A 21,259-nucleotide genomic window follows, 5' to 3' on the forward strand; every position below is an offset into this window, starting at 1 on the left:
TGGCTTATCTTACTGTGGTTATTCCACCAGCAGCTACTTAAAAAATACCTCATTTATACAGACAATATCCCCGGCCCTTCCTTAGACCCCTCCATCCGGAGCTGAGAACGGGGTGTGAAAGGGGACCCTGCCTCCAGCCTCCATGGCTCACTCGTCAGACCCGTCCCGCAGGGACAAGCCCCCCGGGACCCACGGGTCACACACCGCTACACGCAACCTCCTCCGCAAGAAGGAGCAGCGTCGGCGGGGAATCCGATCCTCCTCACCCATGGGCCGGGTCATCCTCATCAACTCTCCTGTGGATGGTAAGGAGCAGGCTGTGTGCATATTACAGTGTGCAGAAGACACAACACTGGTTTCAGTACGAGTTCATAGGGCTCTGAAACAAATAATAGTTTTAGAGATATAGTAACTACAGTTTTCCTCTCAGACCTCATGCACCTCAAAATAACCTACAGCAATAACATACACACCCTCTCTATGTTGCCTGAGAAGTGAAATCCAGGGCATAGAAACACACTGGCTGCTTTGTTAAGCCGTTTCAATAAGCGCATGGTAAACTGCTGTATATTATAAAGTGTCAAAGAAGTTAGAGTAGTCAGATAAAGCTTGACTAACACCACTTTTACAATAATTTCTAATTATGATATAGGAATTTCCCTCTGAGATTGGTGATGAATCTTATATGTGTATATGTGATATTTTTAGGCGGAGAGGACTGCGAGGACCTCCACACGATCACAGTGGATAAGAGTGTGGACGGCAGACTGGGCTTCAGCGTACGAGGAGGCTCTGAACACGGCCTCAGCATCTTCGTCAGTAAGGTGGAGGACAACAGTACAGCAGGTAAACCAACGTACATAAACAGGGAAATCATTTTGGTGGAAATAACACGTTTTATAATGGTTGTAAGTGATGTTCACTTGTGTTTCTTTTGTGCGGTATTTGTCTGCATTTTTAAACTTTTCCGTCTGTCTGTGTCCCCGTCTGTCCGTTCGTCTGTCTGTGTCTGTCTGTCTGTCTGGCTGTCTGTCTGTCTGTCTGTCTGTCTGTCTGTCTGTCTGTGTGTGTGTGTGTGTGTGTGTCTGTGTGTGTAACAGAGGAAGCGGGCCTGATGGTAGGTGATAAAATAGTGGAGGTGAATGGTATCAGCCTGGAGAGCATCACGATGAGCAGTGCAGTGAAGGTGTTGACAGGAAACAACAGGCTGAGGATGGTGGTGAGACGGGTCGGCAAAGTCCCCGGCATCCGCTACTCCAAAGAGAAGACCACCTGGTAAGAAAGAACTTCTCTGAGGGTGCACTCACACTTAAGCCCGATTGGCTTTCTGCAGTTTTGTGTTTAAAGCCCTACTTTACCGGTGGGAATATGAAGGTGTATTGAACTCTAAGATCCCATGTACTATAAATGTGCAAACATTTTAGAAATCGGTTCATCGTAGCCTGAGAAAAGCCGGAAAGAGTGTTTTATGGTTTCACTTCTAACCCTACATTTTCCCATGTGTGACATCACGTAAGCGTGGTATGGAGCACTCACACTAGTCAAACGGACTAGACTATTTCCGTCAATCGCGCGTAGGCACGGTACGATTGTCTAGTATGAGTGCGCCCTTACCGATTTTTATCTCAGTTTAGAACCAAAAATATGAGACTAACTATAAACCGTTTTGCAGGGTGGACTTGATACACAGGCGTATGGTGGTGGAGGAGAGCGGAAAGACGCCTTCAGAGACCAGCTCAGGAAGCGCCCTGCAGAGGATCATCCACCTCTACACCACCTCAGACGACTACTGCCTCGGCTTCAACATCCGCGGGGGCAAGGAGTTTGGTCTGGGCATCTATGTCTCCAAGTATGTACCTCTACTATGGGTCACTGGCTATTTTAAACCAAAAAAATATTTTAATTATGAGTTAATCGATCTTATGTATACCCACTCCTGTCCTGTTGTTGTAATTGCTTCAGACTGGACCCTGGTGGTCTGGCTGAGCAGAACGGAATAAAGATGGGGGACCAGATCCTGGCTGCCAACGGAGTGAGCTTTGAGGACATCAGCCACAGCAGTGCAGTAGAGGTGCTGAAGACCCACACACACATCATGCTGACCATCAGGGTAAGGGCAGGGATGAATGGCTTTTGATCCTATGTGTAGCCCTTAAAAAGTTATACTTTCTTGAATATATTGCACAAAAAGTACAAGACTATACACATTTGTTCAGAAAGAGGTTTTGTGTATATTTTATATAAAAATTTCTCCATGGCAAAATGCTCTTTCTGACAGTTCTTACAAAGACATACGTGACAAACGGGATCCAAATTGACAGACAAATGCCTTTAATCCTTTGGCCCATTGCTCACTTCTCAAAGAAAAGGTGTGCTGTTAACTTAAGCCTTCCTCTTATAGAACATTGTTAGCAGGAGTGAAGATAACACAGTTGATTGTGGGGATGTTTGGTGTTGAATTCAGTTAACAAGTTACCGTCCAGTTGAAGAGGGCGTCTCACGTTCCATATCGACTCTTTGTTATTGAAAGGCATGTCGGCTCTTTCATTACCGCCTTGTTTCAGACTACGACCTAGTGTGTGTTAACTTTCTGACCTGTTGCCTACCTTTCATCTTTAACTCTCTCTCACACATGAAAGAAAGAAAAAGAACACACAATACAGACCACACACTACATAGTGTATGTGGCGGCTCTTGTGGTTTTGTGTGGCAGGGGCCGACAGCTGGCACACAGTCGTAATATTCTTGCTCACTTTACTTGTCGGAGCTTGGGTTTCGCGCTGTGAAAAATAGCCTTCGCACGTGTGCATTATTCACAAGGCAGCCGGGATCAGGTGCTGATCAAAGCTTACAGACGTGTTTTGTGCGAGTTTTGTTGCGGGTGATTCCCCTTCGCTTTTTTGCCTCGGGGGAGGGGGGGGGGGAATGAAACGCGCACTGCAAGTTAGAAAGCATACCATCCATCAAAGGTTACCGCAGAGTCAAGAAGTGAAATTTTTGTCTTTGAGGAGGGAGGCATGTGTGCTTCTAGGGTTACTCATTATTAAATATATAGGCCTAGCGATGGTGGTATCTACTGTATCTCATTTGCATATCTGTGTCCATATCTTCACAGGAGGCAGGACGATACCCAGCTTATAAGGAGATGGTAGCAGAGTACAGGTGGCTTAATAAGTGTACGTATCTGTTTTTTTTTCCCACATTCAAGATTCAAGATACTTTATTGTCATTGTATGGACACAACACAATTATGTTTGTAGCAATCAGTGCAGCAGCAGTAATAAAAAAAAAAATAAAATTAAAATATAAAAGTAAAAGTAAGAACAACACATCTAAGGTTCACAGTTAAGATACAAGAACATATTTTGAAATATAATGACATAATTTGTCCAGCAAATCTGAGCAGATTTTGGAGTTTCTAGAAATCTGTAAACATTTAGTCAGGTTAAATACTGTATGTGTGCTTTTCTCTGTTCGTGGTAAAACAAATCTCCTGTTTATTCCTTCAGTGTCCAACGGGACTCAGAACTCTTCGTCTCAGGGTTCGGGCTCCACCTCCTCTGCCTCCTCTCTGTCGTCTGGGACCCCGGTCAGCTCTCTGAGCGGCCTGTCCCAGGTCATGTTCCCTCCCAGCATGCCCTTTGGTTCAGACATGGTGGATGTCTGCATCTCCACTGAGGACCAGAGGACAGGGTCAGCATGTTCATCATAGTTTGAGTTTTACAGAATTTGGGCAATTCATTAACTTTTTTTGTTGTTGCTCTGAGCTCTTAAAATAGTCCACTGCCGACAGTATCATTACTTGAATTATACTGGACGGTGATGTAACTATTGTGACATTATAGTACTGGGTCACAGTGTAGCCCGCCAATACATTCGATGAAGTGGAAGAATGTGACACCGTAAACAAAGTTTCCAGAATTTTTCTCTAAACATAAGACCCTTCACTCTTTCCAAGGTGTTTACAGATGGCAGTTTGTCTCTTTGTGTCGACCAATCAACATACAGCAGTTTGTTGCACCACACTTTTTGGACCGCTTGGTATCCCAACGAAAGGGTGATAAAAATATGATGGTACCATTACCAACTTTTGATAGAGGAAACGCAAATAATTACATGCTGTACTGTAACAAACTGAACTGTACCAATCAGGGGAAAGAAGGCTTAAAAGACATCATTGTATTTTGTCTTGTCCAGGTCTGGCTCTGAGCGGACTGAGACAGCCATGCAGACGGACGTTCCCTCTCAGAGGTCGGGCTCCGACACCACCTGCAGCCTGGGACGCACCACCTTCCTCAGGGACACAGTGATCCGGGACGGGGACGGAGGAGGAACCAGAGAGTCTCCAAAGACAGCCGTACTGATGGCTCTCAGCAGGCCCAGCAGACCTATCAGCAGGTCCCAGAGCCAGGTCACTGTAGCAGGTGAGGAGAGGAGACCATAGCTAACCTTTAAAGCAGGGGTCCCCAAACTTTTTTCACTGAGGGCCACATACAGAAAAATCTACGAAGGGCCGGGCCTAGGGTTGCAAAGGGATGGAAAGTTTCCGGTAAATTACCGGAAACTTTCCGGAAACTTTCCATGGGAACTTTCGCTCAGGAATTTTGGGAATATTCGATTTTTGGGAATTGACTTGAAATTGAGGGAAATTTAATGGACTATCATATTCAAACTTAAATGTAGTTCAAATGTTCAAATGTGTGTCTTCAAAAGTCTTGTGCTCTGGGCTTAATGTAGCCTCAATGCTCCAGGGTTCTAGAAATCATCTGTGCATGTGATGGAGGAATGCACAGTGCATGTAGGGGGCGTGGCCTCAATACCCCTGCAGTAAGCAGTGTGCTGTGTGCATGTGATTGAGGAAAAGCACATATTCTCAAGTGTGAAAGCATGAAAGCTGGTTTATTTAGTCAAGAATATGCTAAATATACATTTCCCCCGACTATATTTAAAATCACTGTTAAGGTCAAACCTTAAATTTGTTAAATTTTTGGTTTATTCCCGTTAATTCCCAAAATTCCCGTTAATTCCCGTTAATTCCCTTGGAAAGTTTCCAACTTTGAAAATTCCCGGAATTTTGCAACCCTAGCCGGGCCACTTTGCTAAAATAACACATTTATCAGGACATGTAGCTGCTCTGATGTTTAGTTTCATAGTGTCTTCGTAAATTGTAATCCTTCTTCACGGCAACACTTTCCTTGCACATTAAACAGACACATTCCCCCTCTTGTTTATATGCCAATGATACACCCAGTGTTTTCTGCCTTTGCGTCCAATGTCCAGCAGGGTGAAAATAGTATCCAGCCGAGGTCCCGACCCTCCTATGGGGCTCCGGGGGTATGCCCCCCCGGGAGATTTTTTAAAGTTTTTAAAGCGAAATGCATGAATTTGGTGCACTTTGAGAGGGAAATTAAGAGGCTAAATCTGAAGAATTTTGTATGAAAAAAAAATGGAGACACTGTGTCAGATGAATTAGAAGCTATTGGAGAAGGACACATAGATTTTCCATAATAATATTAATTTAAAATAAAATATTATGCAGGGTCCTCTGGGTTGGGCTTGTTGCTCATTTTCTTTTATGGGACATATTTGTCTGTAATATAATGAGTGCATTTAAATTATTTAAAAGCGCCATATTACATTATATTTTTAAAATGTGCCACGGGCCAATCAATCAGTGTTTGACACCCCTGCACTAGTGGGTTAACTAAGAAATGCAAAAAAAAAAAAAAAAAAAAAAAATTACATTATCTTTTTAAAATCGGCCGCGGGCCAATAAAAAGCGGGCCGCGGGCCGCATTTGGCCCGCGGGCCGTAGTTTGGGGACCCCTGCTTTAAAGCAAGTTAATCCAAACATGAAATAATTTAAATTATATATTGTCTATTCTGTTATATCTATTCTATGTATTGTTGATATCTAATCGTAGAGATCAAGCAGAAGAAGGATAAGAAGCAGAAGGGGAAGGAATCTAAGGAGAAGAGCCCCCTGCAGCGCTCAAAGACTTTCGTCAACTTGCTGTTCAAGAGGCGCTCCAAGTCTGCAGACAAGGCTGGCAAAGGTAGCTGTATTATGGAATCTCTGAAATTCATTACAAATTCCCAGCCAGGTTGAAAAGTTTTCAGTAACGAAGAGGTAGACATACATCTTACAACCCACCACTGATTGTCCCCTGTGATGTCTGCAGTCGGTTCGATGCCAAACTCAGAGATGCTCGGTGTGGTGGAGGACATGGCCCGCAGGCTGCTGACGGAGGAGGAGGTGGCTGCTGTGATGAAGACGTGTAGAAGGGTGAGACGGAGCTTTGTTTAGATCCACAGACAGACATTGTGATGTTTAGATGTTTTTGCTGCATGTCATTCATTTGTCCAGGTCAATATGTTGGAATTGGAAATGTATTTATTCTAAAACAGTAAAGAAATAAAACTATATATTTACAAACAATGAATAGCATTAAGAAAAAAAAACAGTCCAATACTTGGTTGACAGTAGATGTTCAAAAAGCAGTGAGAAGAAGCATATGTTACTTAATCTCAACCCTTCATGAATAATGAATAGCTTCTTTATTGATTTAAATCTATAGTGTAATTAATATCACTTTCTTTATCTTTTATCAACATCCTCTCTGTTACTCCTGACAGTATGTGGCAGAGCGGTCGGTGGAGAACTTGATACGCCACCTGCTGGCTGTGCTGGACAGACCGGAGAAGCTGCTGCTGCTGAGAGAAGTCCGGTAAGGACAGAGAGGAGAAGGAAACAGGGAATTATCACTAAGTATTTACTGCAAAGCATTCTGTTTTTACAACCACTGATTCAGTGAATAATATAGTTTAAGTGCTGTAGTTTTACTCACACCTCATCATATCAAGTAGTAACAATTAGTAAGTAACAAGTGAGTTACAATTTTGTGCTAAACTTGATGTAGAATTTAATGTAGAATTGGTGAAATGGGAACCCTAAATAAGCTACCAAAAGCTTTTCAGAGGGGGCCTGTATATAATAAATGTTGACAATAATCACTTAAAGGCCTACTTCACTGGTTTGAATATGAAGGTGTATTGAATTCTGAGATCCTATGTAGTATAAATGTGCGAAAAAAATTGAAATCGGTTCATCCTAGCCTGAGAAAAGGCAGAAAGAGTGTTTTTTTTAACCCTATGGATGAACCGATTTTAATTTTTTTTGCACATTTATACTACATAGGATCTCAGAATTCAATACACCTTCATATTCAAACCGGTGAAGTAGGCCTTTAAGAAGCCCATGTGTAAATCTATCCACAGAAAACGTTGTATTACAAATACTGCCAGCAGGGGATTAAGTACTTTTCAGGATAATCTTTTTCCACAATGAGACGTTGGCGGTTAATTAAAAATGTTTTGTAATGTATAACACAGCATCAAACTTGACTCAGCGCTTTTTTTTTTTTTTTCAGGATGCTTCTTCCTCCTTTAGACCTGGCTGCGTTCAACAGCACAGTGACGCCCATCGAGGTGGAGGCCTACGATATCCTCAAGTATCGCTCAAGTACGTATGAAAGTTCACAACCAAAGCCTTATGACATTTTAAAATGATTTAGGTGGAGGCTTCAAATAAGCCCACTGAGATTTTGTCACTCCCTGCACTTTGTTATCTTTGTCATTCTGTAAATTTTAAATTGTTTAGAAAATTAAAACCAAAACCATACCTGCCGAGCATCAGAATCAGTTTGATGAATAAAACAGTCCTAGTAATGCTATTTTCTCTCCTCTCTGTGTTGTAGTCCAGTCCCTTCCTCTCCGCTCTCCTGCGTCTGGTCGAGCCCCCAAACGACGCCTTATCACGCCCATCCCAGGTCAGTCCCAATTATCCAAATGTTTTATAAAATTTTACCATTATGCATTTATCTTAACTCATTAAGACCTAAGCGGGCCTAAAAAACCTCCACATTAAAACATCCTCCTAAAACCTGAGGGATTTCTGAAAAACTGGATCGATGGAGACATGAAATGAAAACCATTTAAAAAGCTTAAACTATTATGGCTTTAACTGGGACTCCCTGCCTTCCACTTTTTTTCTTCCACAGATTTGCGTGGAGGCTTTGAGCTGCACAGCGCTGAGGAGGTGGAGAAGGAGAGCCACCTGCTGGAGGAGCTGGAGAGGCTCAGTGTGTCTGGGCCTCGGGGCTCCAGGGATCGGCCCCACACCTCCCGCTCCTTCACCCCCCTGCTAGACATCCCCATAGACGGATACAACACAGACCCAAGAGACCTTAAACCCCCTTCATCCAGCGCTATGCTTCCAAACTGGCTGCTAGCCCGTAGCGAGGACTCCCGGCCCCCTTTAAGGACCGACATAGGCACCATACGCTCGGTTCATTTCGACGAGGTTTCACTGCATTCGACAGCAGACAGAGGAAGGTCTGCGTTAAGGAACGGACAGTCAAAAGGCAAGAAGGAGAAGAGTGGAGACAGGAGTAAAGAGAGTGTGTTCACGCTGCAGAGTGCGGCTCGCAGGCGGCGGCCATCGCTGTCTAAAGTGTTCAGTTCCAGTCCGGAGAGAAAGGTCGGGAGTGAAGGGGTCGTTAATGGACATCAGGATTCTAATGAGAACGGACTCAATGGATCTGAGCCTAAACAGGAGTATGAGCTGAAAACTGTCACCATCTCCAAGACCAAACAGTCACTGGGTAAATGTTAATGTCTGAAAAGCACAGTATCATGTTATATACAGATGTGATTTGTCATAGTTTAAAGGATTAGTTCACACAAATTTTAGAAATGTTCAAATCAGTCTAAAGATTAAATTCCCACTGGTGTATTTGTGACGTTTCAGGCATCAGTATATCTGGAGGGATGGAGTCCAAGGTTCAGCCGGTGGTGAAGATCGAGAAGATCTTTCCTGGAGGAGCTGCATCAACATGTGACGTGCTCAAGGTGACTTTCATTCATTAAAATAACTTTAAAAACACAGCTATTTCCATTATAATTTGTGTAAAGTTCACACAAATGAAAGTAGTATGTTTATGTAATGACTCCCACTGGTGTATTTGTGACGTTTCAGGCATCAGTATATCTGGAGGGGGGGGGGTTTGGGACATAGGTGGGGACCCAGGGGTGTCTGAAAGTTATCCCTGGAGGATAACCACTAAATCGCTAATACACATTTAAAGGGCCACACAGGCTACCTTTAATATAACACACTAAACCACAACAAACTAAACCACCACTGCCAAGCAGCTGAAAGCATACACAAAGTACAGACTAGGTAGTAGATACACTGACACTAGAGAAATCACTAGAGGAACCTCTCACTACCTCTGAAGGTGAGACAATGAGCAGCACAGAGCACTGGGTCATGTATAACCTCTTCACACCTGGGCTCAATTAGCCAATCAGTGCCACACACACCTGATTGTAGTGAGTGAATCAGTCACTATTCTCACAGAGCCGAAATATTCCGTGCCCTTACAGTTTAATTTATAATTGTATCTCGTTCAAGACTTTTAAATACCTTCTAATAACTTTATTTTATGCTGCAGACCTGCAGATACTCTTTCGACACAAACAGCGAGAGTATGTGAATGTTGTACTTACGTAAATGTTAAAAAAAATAAAATTCTAACACTCTGTCTGACTTTCCTCAGGCTGGGTTTGAGTTGTTGTCTGTGGACGGTCTCTCCCTACACGGAGTCACCCATCTGCACGCTGTGGACATCATCAGAAAAGCCTTCAGCAACAAGGCCAAAGACCCCATGCTGTTTGTGGTCAAAGTCCCAAAAAACCTTTGAAAGGGAGACTTAAGACATTTAGAAAAATTGACAAAGTGACACAGACAAGGGAGCTTGAACTCCAGAATGTTCTCTGAAGTCAGGTATGTAATTTTGCCATTCATGTTAAAGTTTGTTAAAGTTACTTAGGACATTATGGGGACACAGACACTAAGCTGCAAAACACTAATGCAGCAAAAGACATTTACAGTGGGTCAAATGTCCACAAAGCCTGAGATCATGAAACAATGGTGCTCCTCCTCCTGACGCCTTAATATTTCACTTCATCACAACCCAGGAGCCAACACCCATCAACAACAGGATTTTTCTTTTCACTTTTTATGTCGTCACACGTCAATCTTTTGAGAATTCACAAGCAAAGACATGAACTTCTCATCCATGTGACATGTATTATATTCTTTTTAAGATGACCAATTGTAACCTGAGTGCCTTTTTAAAAGACTAAACATATAAAAGTCTTGACTCCAATGTTGTTATATTGGTGTGACATTTGCATTTCGGCCTGCAGGGGGCAGAGACGAGCCATCCAGACATGTGTCAACGCTCAAACTTAAAAACAAACTAAATGTCCCTAAAACAAGATATGAGCTGTTGAATAAATGACCAAGGTTGTCATTTGAGAGAACTAAAGCCCAGATACAAATAGTTTTTCCACGTCAATACTGACAAATTATTACACCCTTTTGTTTCTTTAGTTTTATATCATGTGTTGCATTTATACAATTGAAGGAAAAAATGCATCTACTGTTAGACTTTATATTAAAATACAGACACAGCTATTTAAATTGTCTTTTTTTAATTGAAAACAAAGGTTTGTTCAATAAATGTACAGCATGAAAATATACATTTAATGTCTTCATACAAATATTGTGGATTATAAAATTATACTGAGGAACCAGAACACACATCCACACACACATTAATATACAGTATATATACACGGGAATTTCATCCGTAGGAGCAAAATGAATGTGCGACAACAATGCTTTGGTCTATTCACAGTGGCTATGCTGATATTTATTTGGGAGATTGACAGACATCTCTGGAAGAAAACGGTCTGATTTGTTGGGGTTATTCACAAGGGAATGGCGATCCTTCAATCAGTAGGAACAAAAGAAAAATGTCTTCCTCTCACGAAACACAAAAACGGATTGTGTACTTTAAAAAGTTTGGTGGTAATTAAATACAAATGTGCTTTTCCTGTTATGACAGTGGCAAGGCAAATTTCAAGGCAGAATGTCTGCATTGAAAGAGGCCTAATGATAACCCCGAACATTTACAATATTATCATGATAAACCAGTAAAATCAATATTGCAATTTATATCCAGGGAAAATAATTCAATCTGCTAGTTTTAAAAGGTGGTTCAGACTATTTGTGTGTAAGAGCAAAGCTGACATATGCACTGGATGTGAGGTGTTAAGGTGGTATTTATCAAGTTGTTTTATTAGATTAGACTGTACAGATGTTTGTGATAATACAGTATTTCCACCATTTCATGTCCAGGATATGAGAACAATTTCAGTTGGCTTAGACTTTCTTTCCCCTTAAATTGGACTCAATATTAGAGTGTAGAAACCTCAGATTTTGTCTTCTTAGTTACAAAAAAATAATAATAATTTGTGCCATAGCTAGTTCTAAATTAGATTTTTGCGTGTTTTTTGTCCCAACAAAATCATTTTGCTCCTCCTGTTTCACGGAATTATTTTGAAATCATGTTGGTCATGATGCAGTTTCTCCATCATTATCATCTCTGATTCACTCACTCTAATGGTGTCATTCAGAATGTGTGGCGTCCCACGGTTACCGTCATATGACAACAGCGTGGGCTCCGTCTATAATCACTGTCCTAATGGGAGCTGAGTGCAGACACGGAGTGGGAGTGAAGTGATAAACACAGCAGGGAAGGAGGGACGTGAAAGGTTATACTCAACAGATTCTCCTTAAAACTTGGCCATGTGACGTCTTAGTGAGTCAGTGCAACACCTACACAGACATTACTGTGGGGGGGGGCAGAGGACTGAGGTGGCCTACTAACGACTAATAAAAAGGTCATTGGCTTCTAAGTGGGACTCCTTGGAGAATAGACCAATGAGGCAGGATTACAGAGATAGTTCAGTGTTTTTGAAGTGAGGGTTCTATGAGGCACTTATGCATAGTTAGTGTGTTACCTTATGTATCTCTTGAATATGTTGTGGTAGCTCTGACACAACAGCTGATTAGCCGACTGATTTAGTTATGCATTAATAAAAAAAAGTTGTTTTGCTGGCCCCCCTCTACAATTGTACATTGCTGACTTCTGCTATGGCAACGTCTCCCCTAAAATACTAACAGTGACTGCACTGATCACCATCTCCATAGGGTAACACACTAACTATGCATAAGTACCTCATACAACCCCACTTCAAAAATACTGAACTATCCCTTTAAAGTGTGGCCGATTTTACACTGCATATGTTGTTTTTTTACATTTGTAGAACCAATTTTCAATCTCCCCATCACAGCACAGCTCAGATCTGTGACATGTACTGTAAGTGTATAAAACATTAAGCTGACAGTAGTGCAAACCAAAAAGACTTAGAGACATACACCCCTAGTGTCATATCTCTGTTGCGGCGACATCATCAAAGTTGATTTCGTTGCCGCTGCCCTCGTCCTCCTCTCTGCTCTCCAGCTCCTGACTGAGCTCCTGCAGCAGCGTCTCCAGCTCTCTGTTCCTCCTGTACATCTGCACGTAGTTCTGCTGCAGCTGCTTCTGGTAGCGGATAACTTTGTCCTTCTCCTCTTGCCATACCCTCTTCTCCTCCTCGAAGCTCCCCGTCTTTTGCTCTGCCCGTTGTCTTTCGTAGGCCAGTTCTGCCCTCATCCTGTCCATTTGAACTTGCATATTCTGCATACTAGCGTCAGTGCTGTTTTGCCTTGTTGCTTTCGACTCGTCACTCTCATACCGTAACATGTGTTCCTCTACTTCCTGGAACACGTGACCCTGTCTGTTTCCCGAGCCCTGATTGGCCAGGGCGTCTCTAAAATGAGTCAATTCTCCTTCGAGGCGTCCCACCTTCTCTCTGAGCAGCTCTGCTTCGCTCTTGCGTCGCTGCAACTCGTTCTCGCAGACCTCTAGTTCCAGTGTGCGTGTGCGGGTTGTGCCGTTAGCTTCCTGGAGAAGGACCTGTGTGTTGGTTAGCTCGCCGCGACTCTCCCGGAGCTGACCTCGTAGGGAGACGATCTCACCAACACGCTGAGATAACTCGCCCTGGATCTCCTTCAGCTGCTGCTTTAGTAAAGAGATTTCACCTGACTTCTGACACACCTGAGGGGAGACATAGAACATTTGGGTTTAGGTTAGTTATTAAGATCCCAATGGGCTTCTGCCTTTAGACATAGCTACTCTTCCTGGGGTCTGTATTATTCTATTCAAATAAATATTACTTTAGCGGGATTACACACGTTCACAACATTCATACTCACAGTACATAAAAAGTCAACACAATAAAACACACATCTTTCCACACCAGCTCATGCATTCATAAAAATATAATGGAAAAGATGACATGGTCAGATTGATGCTCAAAATAAAAGTCATATCTGTATTTATTTAGGGAAGGGTTGGAAATGGTAAAATCAATAAAAGGAAACGTCACTTAAAGAATGTCCTGCTGTGGTGCTGCTCACCTCCCACTTGGTCTCCTCCAGCCTCGGCCCCAGTTGGATCTTCTCGTGTTCGTATGAGGAGCATCGTTCCTCCAGCTGCTCTCGCTCCTTCAGCAGCTGAGAGAAATCCTCCTGGAGCTTCTTCTTCTCCTGCTGCAGCTGATACACCTGCAGACACAAATTAGATAGAGTCTTAATAAAGGTGGCTAGTGCAGATTAAAAACTGGATATTCTGGATGTTATTGATGTGAGTAGATGACAAACTCTTTTTTTTTCTAAAATGAATACACTTTGGGAAACTAAATTTTTCTTTTTACCGTTTTAAAAATACAGATCATTTGAATGCTACACACTCACAGCAATGTCAGCGGGATCTTCCCTATTTCTTCATCGAAATAAAACAAAACATATTTACTTTCTATCCCCCTTATTGCTTGAATATCACTTGAAAAGAATAAGATAATCTTTCAACATTTGGTACGTGGATTAAGGAACAAATTATTCTAATATGAGACCATCAGAAACATGGCTTGAATTTCATCCATTAAAACTAAAGATGACAGTTAAAAAAAAATATATATTACTACTTTACTTTTGGTGTTCATCATTATGTTCTGATCATAATGACTGTATCTGTAGGAAATGGCAACAGTATAGTTGTGTATTAAAGGGTCAGAGGTCCTGACCTGCAGCTGAAGCACCTGCTGAGCGCGTTGGGACTTCTGAGAGGCGACCTGCATCCTGGTGGCACAGCCCTGTCTCAGCTCCTCCAGCTCCAACTCAAAGCGCCGCTGCTTGTCCTCATAAACCTGCAACAAAAATAATAATAATTGGATTACCTGAACAAAGAAATGTCTTGTAACTGAAAGATGAGTTTGTAATTATTTAAAATGTCAAGTTCTCCAACAGAGCTTTAAAGCTTTAGAATATCTATCGATGTGAGGTTTGAGTGAGATAAGCTGTGAAAAGTACATGAGCATGGTTATGAATCAACAGCAACTTAAAAATCAAGTTCCCTCTACAAACTCATTGGGAACAAAACAGTGAATTTAAACTTTTAAATATTAATGAAACAGTCTCATTCTTCCTCTGATGATCATAAATGACCTGAGACAGCAAATGAGACCATCAGTGAGAACAACGCTATTTTTATATAGTCATTTGTAATGCCTTTGCATGATTTCCAGGGAAATTTAGACAAAACAATTCACGGCAGACTGGAAAAGTGTTTCTTGAACGTTACTAAATCAAAGTTTACTTTGCTTCACCATTGTCATATAACCATTATTAATCTGAGATTGTCACATATAAATACATTACATCATCGTGAACCATCTGTGGTCTCTCTATCGCTTCCGAAACAAATGCATGTGTAACTGCCACTTTTGTCCAAAGGGGCTGCTACATTCCTTGTTGCAGCTTCACACTGTCCTACATGATCCACCAACCTGACAGATAGCAGCTTCGTTCTCGTCCAGGTTTTCCCTCAGCGTCTGCAGCTCCAGCTCTCTCTCCCTCAGCTTGTCCTCCAGGTCTCTCACTACCCCTTCATAGCCCTCCACGGGACCAGGGGAGCGGCCGTTAGACCCGCTGTCAGACAGGGGCTGTCCTCTGCCGCTTAGGGAACCAGAGCCTGTGCTTTTACTGGATGAAGAGCGCCCGCTGTCTGAGTTTGAGTGTCCGTGTGCGGTGTGAACGGGCTGGGCAGTTTTCATAGGCTCCATGTGTCCACTAGCGGCCTCTACTGATGTCTGACTGTAGCCTGCATTGCTGTACGCGAGGGAGTTGCGTCCAGAGTCGCTGCTTCGGGCGCGGCTGTATAGACTGCATTTCTCAGAGCTGCTTGAGGGCGACACCTCTCTGTGAGTGGGGCTGAGCAGGTTCAAGTTGTTTTGGTTTTCTGATGTGTTGTTGGCACAGTGGCGAGGGGAGAGGTACTGCATGGAGGAGCGGTTCTTAGGGATGACCGGTTTGAAGGCAGTGGGACGCAGCACAGTTTTCTCCATGTTCTGGAAAATAAATTATTACAGAATTATTGCTTAATGTTTTGCTTATTCTGTTATACGTTCAGCATTATCAGACCCCCTTCCAAAAGGCCTTAACTATTTGGGGTTCCGCATTTCACGTGTCCTGCATTGCCATAAACAGTTTGTGTAATTAAACTATTTCTCAATTATATGATGATGACGTGTGACTAAACGCAACTCAACTAAATAGGATGAAAGGGCAAGCAAGGATATTACATCTTAATTCAAGTAAATCAATCAATCAATCAATCAATCAATCAATCAAAATGTATTTATGTAGCACCTTTAAAACAAATCAGATGTAACTCAAAGTGCTTTACATTGATAACAACTTTGCAAGTAAGCAAAAATTAATGCGGCGACCAATGCACGCTAAGAAAAAAAATTACTCACCCTCTCAAGTTTCCCTGACACGGGGATCAGTTTTGGAGGCGGTCCTCCCATATTCCCATTCAACCCTGACCTATCTTTAGCCTCGTCGCTAAATAAACCGGCCTGTGTCACCAGGTTATCGTTCCAGTCTCCTACATAGTCCTCATTCAGATAGGCATAGTTCCCTATCCCACCTTCCTGCTCCAGCCCCCTACTGGACTGTGTGGAGCTTTGTTTCTTCAGTGGGTGGATGATGCTCTGTAGTAAGGGGTCCGTGGGCGACTCAGTACCCTGGCAAGGTGCACCTGGCGTGGGCCGTCGAACCCTGGCGCCCCCCATATCCACGGTGGAGCGTTGGTCGTGGTAAGGGACGGGACGGGTGGAGATTAGACTACTGACGGAACCCATAGGATCCAGAGTGGAGGGTTGTGCTGTGTTGAGGGGGGGTGAGGGGCCCGAGGTGTGTCTCCGGCGGTTGTTGTGGGGATCAGCGGATATGGGCGGAGCCTGAACCAGGGCCATGGTGGCAGCTCGGAGGGCTCACTCGCTCTGGGAGAGAGAAACAACACAGAGGATGTTTTAATGCAGGTTTAGTTATTGGTTATAAGTTAACTATTTATTAAGTTTTATTATTTAGTTATTAGTTCATCCACATGCAGTTATTTTATATTACAGGTTCTATTTGTAAGTCTCAAATAATTAAAAAAAGTCCAAATCAAGTGTCAAGTCCTTCAAGACAAGTTACAAGTTTAAAGGTTCAATGTGTAGAATGTTCAATGTGTGTTTTGTTCTTTCAAAACCGACTTGGTAAAAATGTAATATAATATTCATAAGCTTGTTTTAATTAGTGTAGGCTACTATATTCGCTTGAAAAGTTGTTGTTTATTTTATTACCTTAGAAAAAAGCTCTGGAAAAAAGTGCTACATGAGTGCAGTTAATTTACCATCTAGTCGTTTGCAAGTGTTTAAGGTCCCTGAAGGCATTAAACTATTTTCCTGTCAAAGCGGACACAAAGACCTGTTTCTGTCACATTAACTCATCTTGTCTAGTAAACTAAATGTTTTTCACTCGGACAGACACAGAGAAGATCAGAGTGGAGTTGTTCAAACTCCACTTCGGGGGGCTTTCAAGGAATTTCCCTCCATCAAAAACACAGTAAGATACAGTAGTAAGCATTCCGAAGCATAGAAATACCCCAGCTAGACCTCTGTTGGCCCACACACAGAGATCCAGGACTGGCCATTCATGACGCCCATTCAAGCAGCACTAACAGGGCTTGAGGCATAAAGGAGCAGCAGAGGGAAAAAAATCTCTTTTCTTTTTGTGATATAAAATGGCTTCTAATATTGCTGGCATTTTCCTTGACGGCAATAAAAAAAAAAGCTACAGTCTCCACACATCTTATCAGCCTTAGGAAAGAAATAGTAAAAGTTCATAATAGTGGATAATAACACCATGAATTTTGCTGTGATACTGTAGCCGAGGGTGTTAAAAGTTCCTGGGTTAATCTAACCATATATCCACCATCTAACAAACAAAATATAATAGTGAGAAATAATTTAACACCATCTAGGAGGCTAGAAAAAACTCACCAACTTTTCCGCTCCCTCGCGCTCACAGGACTGGTATAAATATTGACACTATAAGAAGGCTTGAGATGTCAACACTTCGTCCCCATGCTGGTGAACAGTAAGAGTGTTGTGTGTAGAGAACAATGGCCCAACAGGACGCACGATGATGAGGTCATGGTGCGGTGACAACAATCCGAAAGACAGAGCCAGTTGTGCTCCTAAAAAACATCTCGTCAGTGAGTCAGAACACGAGGAAATCCGACTGACTGACGGGTGTGTCCTGTTCTTCAGTTTCGGGCTTTAAAAGAATGGATTGAAAAGAATGCCAAGACTGCAGGTCCCTCTACGTCACTGGCAAATTTACAGTTTGTTTAAGCGATAGTGAGTAACCTTTTCGTATGAATAAATGTCGGTTACATTCGAGCCATTGACAAACGAGTTGACACAAAGTTGATAAAGCCTATCAGCTCCACACAACTCTGTGTTTCTCAGTATGGCAGCGTTTACAAACTGGTGCCAACCCTGCCACTGGTGCAGGAGCTCCGAAAAATCCCAAGAAGCGCCCAAAAAAGTTTCAGTTGTTGAATTTACTGCCAAGAAAAAAAAAACTTTTACAGCAGAGGGTATACAATCCATTACTCAGAATTCCTCTTGGAGACAACAGAAGTTATGCACTGTAGCTTTAATGATTCTCTACTGTTAAGGAAAACGACTAGGACTTCCCCCTTTTGTTTCACCTACTCTGTTGTGTCAACAGGAAGGTTAAGAGGTTTACACAAAGATATAAAATATGTCCGCAATTAGTGGTGATGATTGCTATTGCTAATAAGGTGATAAACGTGCTGACAGCATTCATGCTTCACCTGCCAGGACAGCCGGCCGTGCCAAGTCGTGTCCCGGCCTGCCAAGTTGACTGAGCGCTACAAGGCTACTACTGCTATTTAAGTGTGATTACCACATGTTAATTAGCACACTTAACGATGGGCTGATCCTACTTACAACTCATAATATCTGTATAAGTCAAGTCTGGTGCTGCAATGTGCTGTTACAACAACTACTAAGACAGTGCACCAGCATTTACATTGATTATAAGCGAAAGTGAAATCTGCTGCCTGTATGATATCCTCAAGTATTTAATATTTGCATTATCACCTGTGTGTAAAGCTGCATATGTATTCATTCATCCTCATAGTGACATAGATACACATTTTAAATATTGTTGTCATCATCAGATTATTACAGTGGTTTCCCACACGGACATTAAAACTTGGGACAATTACCACAATTACCAAGTTTCTACTTGAACTTCTGGTTCAAGTAAAAACTTGCCGAGATGTGTTAGTTTGAGTAAATTGCATCTTAAACTTTCACCCAAAAGATCAGTATAACTGGTGAAGGAGGGCAAACTCTCTCCACACAAGTGAATAAACTTTAATCCCTCTGGACTCAAGATGACTGAAGCTATGCAGAGACTCCACTATAGAAAGTAGAGGGGTCCCAAACCGTTCTTTAAAGCCCCCGTCATGATCATGCGTTGCTGGTCTCCCTCTTGTTGTCATGGTGACCGGGGCCTCAAACATTAGAAAGGGGGGGGGGGGGTCAGAGGGCTGACAGGGAGGCCAGCACCCCTCCTTAGCATCTTAAAGCTTTCAGACGTTCTATAGGTCCGACAAACTTCCATACGCTCTAATTAAAGATAAATGGACAATAAGTAATGACTAGTGGACGTATCCATGACAACCATATGTAGAGGGGGGGTTGAAGACAGGCAGAATTCCTATAATATGGTGTGTAGTATGGCTGCAACTTACTATTGTCATTCCCAATTCACCTGTTAACTAGTTATTGTTTGGTCAATTTAAATGTAAATTGTTCTTGATATGGTCGAGCAAGAGTTCAAACCCCCAAAATATCACATTTCTGATCATAAATGACAAAGAAAAGCAGCAAACAATAACATTAGGAGACACTGAACCAATTAAATGTTTGACCCTTGTGCCCAAATTCATCAGTTTCTGGTTATGAGCAGGATCATATTAAAGCAAAACTAAAAAAAATTATAATTTATTTATCTAAAGTGTTCAGGGGCTTAGGTGATCATTTAACTAATCATTTCAGCACTTTAATAACAGAACTTTTACATTTAATATACACAGCGGTAACAGCACTGCATGGCATGGTTAATAATAATGTTTGAACCACCCCCATAATGTCTACAGAGTCACCTGACCGACTGAGAGCAGACTGTTATTGTCTGGGGAAATCCCTTGAAGGTTTTAATGCCGCTCACACAGACGGACTCAGTCACTCAGAGCAGGAATGTGCACCAACACCAACACACCAGCTAATGAGAGTAAAGACTGAACATGGACAGTTAGTGTGTGGACAGAGAAACTCTCTCTTTCTGTTGTGTTATCAGTTCACATGCCACAGCTTGGGAGAGTTTTGAAGTTATATTTCATCTGTGTCAAGTGTTTTTGCCAACAGTAGCAGATTTTATACCCAAGATTTCAGCACTGACAGTTGATAGGTTTAACTTTCAACTAGTAACCAAAGAAGTTGTAAATGACAAAATATTTATCAAATATACCTAAAGACTTGATATTTAAAGATCTATAACTCAAAATGTTATATGCTATGATGTAATGACTAATGAATGTTTGCTTTGTTCACACGATGGAGAGAGGAGATAAAGTTTAGATGAGGGATTTATATGAATCAAAGATCATTTTGATGGTTGAAATGGGAGCCGTAAGAGATGAGAAATCCACAAGCTGAGATGAATATTTTTAAAAGTTATCGCTGCGATCCATATGGCAAGAGGATATTACTGAATATGAAAGACATGCAGTTAGCTTAGTTGGCAGTTTGGCACACTTGGAAACACGCCACTCAACAGGCCTGACTCACAAACTGACAGTCAGGCATTCCAGACTCAACAGTCAACAGTGTTTTACTCTAGAGCAGTAAATACATTGATTGCCAATTAACCTTAACCTTAACACATACACATACAGTATAAAAGCCTTTTTACAGAGGCCATATTACAGTATACAGGGTTAACTGGCCCTGCCCAGTGAAGCTACAACGTCACACACACTTTCTTTGAGACAAACTGCACTAAACCCTTCTTTGTTAGCACAAGACTACGACGCCATAAACACACAGCCACAGGGGTGAGAGTCTAAAAATATTCCACTGCACTCTGCAGGTCAAGTGTTGAGACTGAGGGGAAAAAGAGACTGTAGTATAAGCTACTGGCTGACCCTCTTTAAAAGGTGGAAGCAGTAATTCTGTAGAGCGCTTGTTGTCAAAATCACTTTGTCAAAATCAGGGAATAGCTCCTCACCATCTGCTACCTGTCTGTACTGTGTGTTCTCTCTCCATCCCTCTCTCTCTCTCTCTCTGTCCAAACGTCCCCCTTGCCACCTCCTTATCCCCCTGTCTCTGGAAACTGGAACATGGATGGAAAGTGTAACAGAGCTATTTTAGTTTTGTAGACAACCTACCTTTTCCAGAGGCAGACACCTCCAACCAGCCACTGTGCCAAATATTAATGTTCAAAAACTAGGGCTGACCGTTAAGTCTATAAAACATCAGTGCCAATAATGACATCTTGAAATTAGATGTTTTGAGATGAAGATATTCAATATACAAATCTCATATTAGAGTAGGTGTTGCTCTGTTAAAGGCAAAATATTGATTTTCAAAACTACCACATTAATAGATTTTTTCAGCTTTGTTATTGCTACTTTTTCTTAAAAAAATAGTATTTCGTAATCTCAATGACTTTCCTGGTAAATACAAGATTAAACAAATTAAAATTGCATGGTATATTAGTGTCCTATTTAGGCTAATTAGTAATACAATAAGC

The 21,259-nt window shown here is 42.0% G+C and overlaps 2 protein-coding genes across 4 annotated transcripts in view; one reads left to right on the forward strand and one right to left on the reverse strand.

Moving 5' to 3' along the window:
- Positions 1–142: 142 nt before the first annotated feature.
- Positions 143–9,764, forward strand: LOC307266478 (PDZ domain-containing protein 7-like; the record flags this gene model as incomplete). Its single annotated transcript, XM_080048513.1, has 16 exons — positions 143–305; positions 709–846; positions 1,101–1,275; positions 1,673–1,849; positions 1,963–2,110; positions 3,116–3,176; positions 3,510–3,693; positions 4,198–4,424; positions 5,925–6,056; positions 6,183–6,286; positions 6,637–6,728; positions 7,431–7,522; positions 7,758–7,829; positions 8,061–8,663; positions 8,810–8,910; positions 9,621–9,764. 16 exons carry the CDS (start codon positions 143–145, stop codon positions 9,762–9,764), a joined length of 2,613 nt encoding a protein of 870 aa, XP_079904639.1.
- Positions 9,765–10,580: 816 nt separating this feature from the next.
- Positions 10,581–21,259, reverse strand: part of LOC307267128 (leucine zipper putative tumor suppressor 2 homolog) — a 31,597-nt gene continuing 20,918 nt past the window's right edge. For 2 of the 3 annotated variants that reach the window (XM_080049361.1, XM_080049362.1), the window contains 5 exons: positions 15,835–16,362; positions 14,863–15,423; positions 14,101–14,223; positions 13,436–13,582; positions 10,581–13,073 (listed from right to left, as the gene is read on the reverse strand). In XM_080049361.1, the coding sequence (XP_079905487.1) occupies positions 12,363–13,073; positions 13,436–13,582; positions 14,101–14,223; positions 14,863–15,423; positions 15,835–16,335 (2,043 nt within the window). In that variant the 5' untranslated portion in view covers positions 16,336–16,362 and the 3' untranslated portion in view covers positions 10,581–12,362. The remainder of the gene's footprint in view (positions 13,074–13,435; positions 13,583–14,100; positions 14,224–14,862; positions 15,424–15,834; positions 16,363–21,259) is intronic. The other variant, XM_080049363.1, reaches the window with a different exon arrangement.

This window comes from Ammodytes marinus, assembly GCF_949987685.1.
Source record: "Ammodytes marinus genome assembly, chromosome: 20".
NCBI lineage: Eukaryota > Metazoa > Chordata > Actinopteri > Uranoscopiformes > Ammodytidae > Ammodytes > Ammodytes marinus.